The sequence below is a fragment of the Limulus polyphemus genome, unplaced genomic scaffold (assembly GCF_000517525.1).
Source record: "Limulus polyphemus unplaced genomic scaffold, Limulus_polyphemus-2.1.2 Scaffold71, whole genome shotgun sequence".
In the NCBI taxonomy this organism is placed as follows: domain Eukaryota; kingdom Metazoa; phylum Arthropoda; class Merostomata; order Xiphosura; family Limulidae; genus Limulus; species Limulus polyphemus.
The window spans coordinates 328,578-339,034 of NW_013665681.1; the positions used below are offsets into that span (position 1 = coordinate 328,578).

General features: G+C 29.9%; 1 protein-coding gene across 7 annotated transcripts in view; it reads left to right on the forward strand.

The window, feature by feature from the left end:
- The window catches only part of LOC106465876 (nuclear pore complex protein Nup98-Nup96-like), an 87,742-nt gene extending 80,751 nt beyond the window's left edge, over positions 1 to 6,991 (forward strand). For all 7 annotated transcript variants that reach the window (XM_022394287.1, XM_022394310.1, XM_013926119.2 and 4 more), the window contains 3 exons: positions 2,267 to 2,406; positions 3,288 to 3,385; positions 5,026 to 6,991. In XM_022394287.1, coding sequence (XP_022249995.1) covers positions 2,267 to 2,406; positions 3,288 to 3,385; positions 5,026 to 5,248 — 461 coding nt within the window. In that variant the 3' untranslated portion in view covers positions 5,249 to 6,991. The remainder of the gene's footprint in view (positions 1 to 2,266; positions 2,407 to 3,287; positions 3,386 to 5,025) is intronic.
- Positions 6,992 to 10,457: the final 3,466 nt, after the last annotated feature.

The following is a 10,457-nucleotide window of genomic DNA, read 5'->3' on the forward strand; positions in this document are numbered from 1 at the left end:
GAAAACATAAATGTTTAGACTAAATAGCTTAAATCTCATAACATTAAACATTTATATATATTATTTTTTTTTATATTGATCTTTCACCAGTGCGTGGCTAACAATTCAGAAGTTACAATGACGCAGCTCACATGCACTTATGTTATTGTATCAAATAACATAAAACTGACCTTTGGCTGTGTTTTAGTAGACTAGTATTTTGTAAATTACAGTCAAATTTCAATTATTATACATTATATATGTATATAGATTATTGCTATTTTGATATAAGCTCTTAGATATATTTTTCCTAAAACGTAGAACAGTAACTAAAGAAGGAAAGCAAACAATTATCTCTTCTAGGTACAATCTTTGTACTTGGTTGCTGCTTTACGTAGGTTGATAAGCCTTTAAAAATTTTGCACTTGGATATTTATATATATATATATACAGTTAAATAACTAAAAAATAATAAATTACTACATTAATACCATAGAATTCTGCTATAATTTATCAAGCTTAGTAACTAAGATGTATTTTAGTATAAAAAAATATGAAATTTTGAGCAGACTAAAGACACCACCCTACCTTGTTGAAATATTGGTTCAAAAGAAAGAAATAGTGCCAAGTCCATTAAAATGGCTGAGAAAGTCATTAGGGGGACATTCTGAGCTACCCATTGGTTATTCATGTAATATATAGAAGTAAGTGTATATAAGGGAGCATTTCCAAAAAATGGAAAGAGGTGGGTGGGATGCCACTGTGTTTGATTCATTACATGAACAATATCTTAGCAAACTGAAAAGATAAGAGGCTCTTATTTTATATTCTAGCTTGTCAATATTGCTAATTTGTGTTTCTAACTCGTTTGAAACTATAGATTTAGTGATTTGACTTCACAAACATCTAATTTGAACCAGTGCTGCATTCAACATACCATGTGACATACAAAAAGCGATGTTTATTTGTGTTTTTAATATTTGCTTTTAAATTAAGAAATTGAATAATATATAGTACTAAAATTTTAATTATAATCTTCAGTTTTATACCAAACTTATTAACATAAATTCATGAAATAGTAGTTCAATAAAATTTTGAATGCGAGTCAACAAACGCGATGACATGGCCTTTCGCCCATGACCCGTTTTGAAAGGGTTAATACCTAAATGTTCTTCTCTGGAATGAAGCTTTTATTTGTTGGATTAGCTTTCTGTTAATACCTAAATGTTCTCTGGAATCAACCTTAAATTTTTTGGATTAGTTTTCTATTAATACCTAAATGTTCTTCTCTGGAACCAAGCTTAATTTTTTGGATTAGCTTTCTATTAATACCTAAATGTTCTTCTCTGGAACCAAGCTTAATTTTTTGGATTAGCTTTCTATTAATACCTAAATGTTCTTTTCTGGAACCAACCTTAATTTTTGGATTAGCTTTCTATTAATACCTAAATGTTCTTCTCTGGAATGAAGCTTTTATTTGTTGGATTAGTTTTCTATTAATACCTAAATGTTCTTCTCTGGAATGAAGCTTTTATTTGTTGGATTAGTTTTCTATTAATACCTAAATGTTCTTCTCTGGAATGAAGCTTTATTTGTTGGATTAGTTTTCTATTAATACCTAAATGTTCTTCTCTGGAACCAAGCTTAATTTTTTGGATTAGCTTTCTATTAATACCTAAATGTTCTTCTCTGGAATGAAGCTTTTATTTGTTGGATTAGTTTTCTATTAATACCTAAATGTACTTCTCTGGAACCAAGCTTAATTTTTTGAATTAAGTTTCTATTAATACCTAAATGTACTTCTCTGGAACCAAGCTTAATTTTTTGAATTAAGTTTCTATTAATACTTAAATGTTCTACCAAGCTTTATTTTGTATGTATGAGTGTTAAGGGTTTCAAAATTTTGAAATGTAACTAATTATTTGAAATTCGTAATCAAAAACTTCAATTTAAAAATTTAGAAACTATAACCCTATACAAACCTGAGCACTTTTAGTTTAAAAAGTTAGCAGTTTACATGTACTCTAAAGAAGAAAGGTGTACCTCCCAGAAGTGCTTATGCTTTTGGGTTTCTTTAACTGTAACATACCTACTTTGGTAATCCAGCATGCTTTGTAAGTATCTTGTTCAGGTTACTAATTGTTGATTTCACTGAAACATTATTAAAAGATAGACACAGTAATTTTATCAATTGTCTTCTAGTGTCCCATTAGTAAGACCATTTCAGTCATCAGTGTTATTATTTTTTTTTATCATCGTCATATGTTTTGTATATGAAATTTTCCAGAGGAATATGACTACCTTAAGAGTTTCCTGCAGAAAATGGCTGTGCATGATCATAATGCAGAAATATTGGACTGGGCTGTTGGTGGTCAAGTGTTTTTAGATTACATTGAAGTCAGTCAAGCTGTGGATAAGGTTCTGCAGGTGTGTAGGTCCACTCAAGTTTTCGGTTATTATTGAATAAGGTTTCTCAGTGTTAGGATTGACTTAATATGAAACTTAAATTCAGTGGATTATGCCCTTCCTTGCTCTCTCTGTTGGTAGAACTTTACTGCATTAAAGAGTAATTACATGAAAATTCATTACTTATTGTTATATAGTTAATTTAAAACCACACACTTATTTTTGAAGTTTTAAGTTATTTTTTTTATGGTAAAAAGTTAAATATAAGACAGTTTCATAATGCATTAAGGTATTAAAGTAATTATGAATTGTTTGTGTTTGGTAATAAAGCTTTGGTTGTTATTATTTGGTAAACTAGGCTACACACGGTGTTAATTTGTTATAGAAAATGCAAATTTCTGTTAATTTTAATTTGCCAAAGTTCAAATTTTTATAATTCTAACTTAAATGTTTTGTGCTTTTTATAACGTAATTCTAATGCACCATATTATATAACATAAAGAATGGTTTAATGATTAAACATAAAACTTATGAAACTTTTCATATTTCATATTCATAAAATAGTTTGTTACTTCACAAATGCCAAACAAGAATAATGTAAAGTCAAACATAGTCCCATACTTATATCATGCATTTTATAAAAATGTTACTAGAAATATAAATGTTTATTCACAAAGTTTTATTTTAGCGAGAAACTTGCGGAGATATTTTTTTGCACACTCTTTCGTGGTTGTAAGAATGTGCTGTTATATAGATCACATTTCTGAACCTATTAAATGATCTTGACAATAACATTAAAATTTCAGATTATGTTTTCTGAGAAAGATTAAAATGTTACTCTTTGTACTCTCTCGAGTGAAGTAATAAAGCAGAAGAATAATTTATCACCCTCTTATTTTTAGGGGAAAGTAAGTACCTATGACTTGGAGAAACTACAGCCTGAAGTTTTATCCTTGTGTAATCGTATATGTAGCCTTCGTTGTCCTACTGCTAAGGACAGGTAAGCATAATCGTCTATTTTTAATCATTTGCTGTGTTACCACTAAATATAGGAAAATCTTATGCATGCTACTGCTTTTGTACAATTAAGAACAAGAAACCTTGTTGTCTTGTAATGTTTTTCATTTTTTCTCTTCGCATCCATGTATGTATACTGATGTTCTTCTTTGAGCTTTAGCTTTATACTTGTACAGTATTACATATAACATCCATTGCAGTTGTGGTTATATTCCATGTTGTCTAACAGTGTTCTGTATACAGTCTTGTTAATAGGCTTATTTCTGTAAAACTGAGATCTAGTAGATGGTATTCTTGTGAAATCTTTGATAAACAATTAATAAGGTAGTCCTTATTTTGTAGTTAACATCTTGGTTTTCCATGAAGATAAAATACAGCTTTTAACTTTGTGTAATTGTGGTTTTATTAAATCAAATTATGTCTTGGTTGTTGAGCAACACTCACTGTATGTTGCTGGACATAAATTAATCATTACAGAGTTAACTAAGGTAATTTAGAGCTAACTGTTAAGATATAAAAATGAAGAAAACATTCCACGTATTATAGAACGTCAAAGGAAAAATTTTAAATATGAAGTTCAATCTGTTATTTGATTAACCACTTGTCACTAAGTAGTAATAGGATTCTATCTCTGGTCAAGGTTAGGTTTCATATCCTAAATAGCTTGTTTGCTGAATAGTCTAGAATAAGTTAGTAGCACCACAACTAAGTATTATCCAAAACCTGTAGAAATACAGGTATGCTGTGGCAAGTGAAAGATAGCAATACAAGATAAAAAAAAATTAGTTTGTTAAATAGACTTTTAATACATTTATAGGTGTTTTCTTGAATGTCTTAATCAGTAACTAGGTTAGTGGTAGGGTTTCATTCATCCAAGCTACATGGAAACAGTTTTTATCATTGAAGGTGTTTTCTCTGCAGTTTATAATTTTGAAGAGCTTATGAAAACTTTTGTTTGTTTGATTTAAGACTGTTTCGTAGGACATCACCAAAGTTTCACTAGCTTGGTATTTTGTGATATTATGAGCTGTACAAATATCCCCTGATGGGTCAACACTAAACTTGTGGACTTACAACACTAAAGTTTGGAGTTTGATTCCTGCAATAGACAGTTACATAACTTGTATAATATTGCACTAAGAAAACAACAATTGTTATGTTAACATTTGTCAAAAGGTACTCAACAAATCCTCTAACATGCTTCTTGATGTCTTTAGAAAAAAACACAGGCTCATTATTAAGAAATTAATCATTGATAATTTTTATGTACTTTTAATATTGAAGTGAATTCTATTTTTTAAAATTAAATCATTTCTTTTTTAATGTAAGCTGAAGCTACTGTACAAACTTCAAATCAAGTGATACTGTATTTATCATTATACATTTTTGGTGAAAAACATGGTAAAGAAGTACATTGTTGGTGAAAAAACACAGTAAAGAAGTACATTTTCTTGTTTCACACCTGTATGGCTCAGTTCTTAAATTAATGCATTTTATTTTTTAACTTTTGTCTCTGTTGCTCATATTGTGTAATATTCTTGTGTATTTTACTGAAATATGAATATTTGGTATTCATAGATATTAAACTTTAGCTAAAAATTTGATGATGAATTTTTTTCACAGGCTGTGTCAGGCTGAGATGGCCAAGAAAACTGCTACCCTACTACGGGCAGTATTGTTCTTACAAAAGGCGAAGTCAGAAAGTCGAGAAGATAAAGCTGCTACCAGAGCACCTGTCCATCTTTTGGCTCCTTACATTGTTAAATTACCGATGCCTGAAGACTATGCCCTACAAGAACTTCGAACTCTAGCTCGAAGTTACATGCTGGACCTTACAGAAGGATAAATAAAGGCTGAATTAGACCAGAGCCAAGTGATATATTGTAAATCCCAAAAATGCTTGAAAATGGTTTCTGTGAAAAGTAAAATATATGTTTGAACATAAACAGTCAACCAACTGTTTTATGCTCTCAATTTTTTCATAAATTTCTATTAATGATAAATACATAAGTTTTCACAAATGTTTTGTTTCAGCTAGTTTAAATTTCACTCTTACCAATTCTTATGAGGCACATAAGTTAGTTAAATATGTGTGATGATTTCTAAGAATACAGCTGGTAGTTATATTTACTGTACTACAGATATTTTGATAGATTTACTGGATCATGTAGGATTTTATATATCTTACACGTTGGTTAAATTGAAGAGATAATGTGTAAAATTTTTTATGTACATAATGGTCATTTCAAGTTATAACCCATTTTAGTTAGAGTGAGTGATCTTAGGTGTTTTCTTTATGTTAAATGTGGTTTTAAAAGCTTGTATGTGTAAATATAACAAGTCTCAAAGATTTGCACATCTGTAAAATAAATGGATTTTTAAAAAAGTGAATGGTTCATCTAAACAATGTTAGTTGTAATAACAAATAGAAACATGCTGGAATAAGTGTGGTGGGTGTCAGACGTGATTGTTTGTATTAAAACATATGGTGTTGTGTAACATTATCAAATCAGTGAAAATTAATGCTTGCTTCTGAATGTTTTTTTTTTTATTGTATAATTGAAATTGTAAGCTTTACTTTGGATTTTTTCTCACAAACTAATAAATCATACTTTACCTTCCATGAAATGAAAAGTTATTGGTTTAAGTAAATAAAGAATTTTGCTGGGAAAATAAATGGTATAAATGATTTTGGTTCATTATTAGTTTGTAGTCTGAATAAGAAATATTAAAAACAAGTGAGAAATACAGTATGCTAGAGTTTAATATAGAAGTTTGTTTAAACGAAAGTGGCTTCTTTGATTTTATCTCAAATTTTAGCTTAAAAAAAATAAAAAAAAATATTTACTGTTATTATTCCGAATGAAAAATGTGTATTGAAAAATGCAACTTTGGAATTTTTTGTAAATTTCATAGTTCTGATTAGTGTTAAAAACATTTTCGACTTTTTTTTTTGTGGTTATTTTTCTTATCCTTACAGATGCATTATACTTCAAACTGACTAGATGAAACATATTGGTTGTTGAATAACAGCTTTGACGTTGGTTAGAACCAGGTGTTTATGTTTATGATATGCTTTTCCATATTACATTATTTGGAGGCTAATATTTTAAATAGAATCTTCGTTTTCCTTTCAAATAAAATCTTCCAGAGCCTTATATTTTTGTTTTTCTGTTTGCTTGGAATAGAAATATAAACAATTTTTTCTTCCATAAACGTCATTTCTTACAGCCTCAACATTTTTTATCATAATGAATTTTGGTTATTAAAAACCAACAACTAAAATTAAAGATCATGTTTATGTTTCTAGCCTGATATAGTAATAAACTGCTTTAGAATTTTTGTTTTGAAGTAACTACAGACGCTGATATCACTATAGTTAAGTTAGAATATTTTGTTTGGTAACAAACTTTGTAAGTGATCATGAAATCGGCTGTTTTTGAAACTTCATCAACCAGAAAGAGAAATCGTATCTAAAACATTTGAGTACTTCGTATTATTTGTGGTAGTGTTAGTATTCTATATCATTTTTAGTGTGTAACATCAAGTATGAAATGTATGTCTAAGTAAATAAACATTCTGAACATTATTGATTCTGGCAGTTTTTTCTTTATAGAAAATTCTAATTAATCCATATAGTTGAGGTTTTCGGCTACCAAGAAGACAACATGATCGGATATACATAGATTATTTATTGTCAAACGTCCCTGACAACTAACATCTCGGCCTGTGCTAAAATGTATGGCCAGGCAATCTGAGAGGCGCGGGTTCGAATCCCCGTCCCACCAAACATGCTCGCCCATTCAGCCGTGGGGGTTGTTATAATATGACGGTCAATCCCACTATTCATTGGTAAAAAAATAGCTCAAGGAGTTGGCAGTGGATGGTGATGACTAGTTGCCTTTCCTCTAGTTTTTAGCTGCTATATTGTGGACGGCTAGCGCAGGTAGCCGTTGTGTAGATTTGCGCGAAATAAAGACAACCTTTTTTTTTCGCCAATTGTTCTATATTTCATTTTAACTTTTAATGGTGAACATTTTGTATTTGGTAATGAAACTCGTATCTTCTTATTGAAATTGGTCGAGAGAAATGCATTGGGCAATAAGATTTAAAGTAACAAAAGATAATGGTAGGTATAAACGTGTATTGTGTTTTTGTTCTATAAAATATGTTTTATAAAAAAAAATATAATTTTATGGGCTAGTGTGATTGAATATTTATATATTTTAGAACTAAGACCAAATCCTATTTCCTAAAATTCAAGACTGAATACTTTCAGGTTTAATATAAGAAAAATGTTTTTAAACAAAATGCAAAAATACATTTAATGAGTATGAATTTGAAAGTCGTAATAGGCATGTCTGTTTGTAAAAGTCATTTGAATTAATTATCTGATGATGAATAAACATTTTAAAAGTTTTGTTCAAATTGGAATGTTTTATTTTGTGGTCACGGTTTATTAGAAAATATGAAATTATTAATCGAGGTAATGCAGATATCCCTAGAGCAGCTTTGCGCAAAGTTGAAAAAAACATTACTTGAGTAACATTTAGGCTATACTTTTTGTGTTGAATTAATTGATTACGTAATTAGAAATATAAAATTACAAGAATGGTTTAAAACAATGTATAAGATTTGATCAACGCTCTGGTTAAAATACTGGTACTTGTGAAAATTCAGTAAGTATCATCATTACATTGAGGTAAATAATCGTTATAAAGATTACAAGAGTGCAGGCAATTTTTTAAGACAAGTGAATGAATGGAAATAATTACTTCAGCATTGTTGGAAAAAAGTGAGGTTATTTTATTTAACTTCTGTAAAACCGTGTTCTTTCAGCCGTGGGGGCATTATAAAGTGACGGTCAATCCCACTATTCGTTGGTACAAGAGTTGGCGGTGGGTGGTGATGACTAGCTGCCTTCTCTCTAGTCTTACACTGCTAAATTAGGGACGGCTAACGCAGATAGCCTTCATGTAACTTTTCGCGAAATTCATAACAAGCCAAATCAACTGTCAAAACGTACAGCAATGGAAATCGGGCGAAAATAACATCTGTAGATCAAATTTAACAATATCAGCAAAAAGTTGAACAAATAACAAGTCTCATAATAATAATTTAAAGATAAAGTATGAAACTTATAAAATCCATTTCATGCGTTATTTTGATAGGAACTAAACTAGAATTCGTAAACAGGCATATTTTGTGACGTAAAAGGTTCTGGTGGGCGATTTTGTGTTTCACTTATGACAAAATCTGAACGTTATTCGAAGAATACTTGATAAGGAAGATGCTTTATGTGGCTTATTGCATTTTGACTTTTAAATGTAATTTTTGAATTGTTTAGAAGGTTTGGATAAATAAATTACTTTCTAAAATAAAATGACATTTTTCCTGTCTATATTTCTGCGGTGACAAGATTACTAATTAAAACGTTTATAATTCTGGATAAGATAAACCATTTCTTGGAAGATACTGATTAAAACATTCTAAATTCTGGATAGTCTTAACCACTTCTTGGAGGTTAATAATTGAAATGTGAATTTGGATAGCCTTGTTTGATTCTTAGCGGCTCTTAATTAGTTGCTGTGAAAACATTATACATTTTAATTCAATTCTAGGCGGCCAGCAGAATAATACTGTGTGAAATAATGAATATCTTGATGAAGATAATTCAATTATTAGCGACCAATTGTTTTATTACCTAATATGCTGTGAATCTTTGAAAATCTTAATTAAAAAGTTGTGAAACATTAAAAAGTTTAGATCACGACTTAGCGGTTCTATTTATTAAAATACTGTGAAACATTGGAAGTTTTAATCCACCACTTAGTAGTTTTATCATCTTAATTGTTATGAGCCATTGAAAATCTTAAACCGATTCTTAGCGGATATTAATTGAAATGATGTGAAACATTAGAAATCATAAACCAATTCTTAGAGGATATTAATTGAAATGATGGGGAGCGTTGGAAAAATCTAAAAATCAGTTCTTAGCGCTTACTAACTAAAATGTTCTATAACATTGGAGTCCCCTTGTGGTTCAACGGTATATCTGTGGAGTTACAACACTAAAAACCGTGGTTTCGATACTCGTGGTGGGCACAACACAGATAGCCTATTGTGTAGCTTTGTGTGTGACTACAAACAAACTATAACCTTAGAATCGGATCTTAGTAGTTATTAGTTAAAATGTGGTGAATCATTGAATATATTAATTATTAGTGGTTACTAAAAATCTAGTTCTTTGTGATTATTAAATAAAATGATGTGAAATAACATATATTTCGATCCATTTAGAACGCTGTAAAACAGTAAACATCTTAGTTTAGTTCATTGTAATTACTCAAAACTTTGTTGAATAAAATATTTTCTCGTAACTTGTAAAATTCCTTCAGTTTAAGATTGCCAGTAACAAATGATGTTTCTCCAAAGAGTATAAAATATCTCAAAATAAATTTCCGGATTTGGAAATTAAAGCTAAAGCCTGTCAAATTAAAATTTAAAATAAACAATTTGAAGAAGTTCTAAAGCAAATGAAAAACAGGTTTAGCCCTTAGAACTAGGATATTTGAAAGGTAAAATTATCAACTGTAATAATAAAACTTTAACTGAGATTAGAGTTAAACAGTTACGTTAAGTCAATGCAGAGTCGTCACTGGCATTGGTACACGGGGCCCTTACCCTGATTCTATTTGACAGTTCCCCGAATCCCCAATTGGTGTGTTGAAAAATCAGAATAGAAAACAATGATCGAAGTCATACTGAAATGCCGAAAATTCTCGCGTCTATGGGCCCAAGATCCGAATAGTTTAAGATTCTAGCGATCCTTCTGACTCAATGTCCTTAAAAAGCATAGACATGAGAAAAAAATGGTGCACAACTTTTGAACAGGTTAAAACTCAAGTAACTGGTTGTGCCTATGAGATTTTAGACCTAGAATCTAAGGATATTGTAATCGCTAAACCGGATAAAGGTTATGTGGTTGTTATTTTAAATAATATGGATTACATCAACAAAGTGGAAAGCTATTCTAAGTAACACGGATAAGTTTT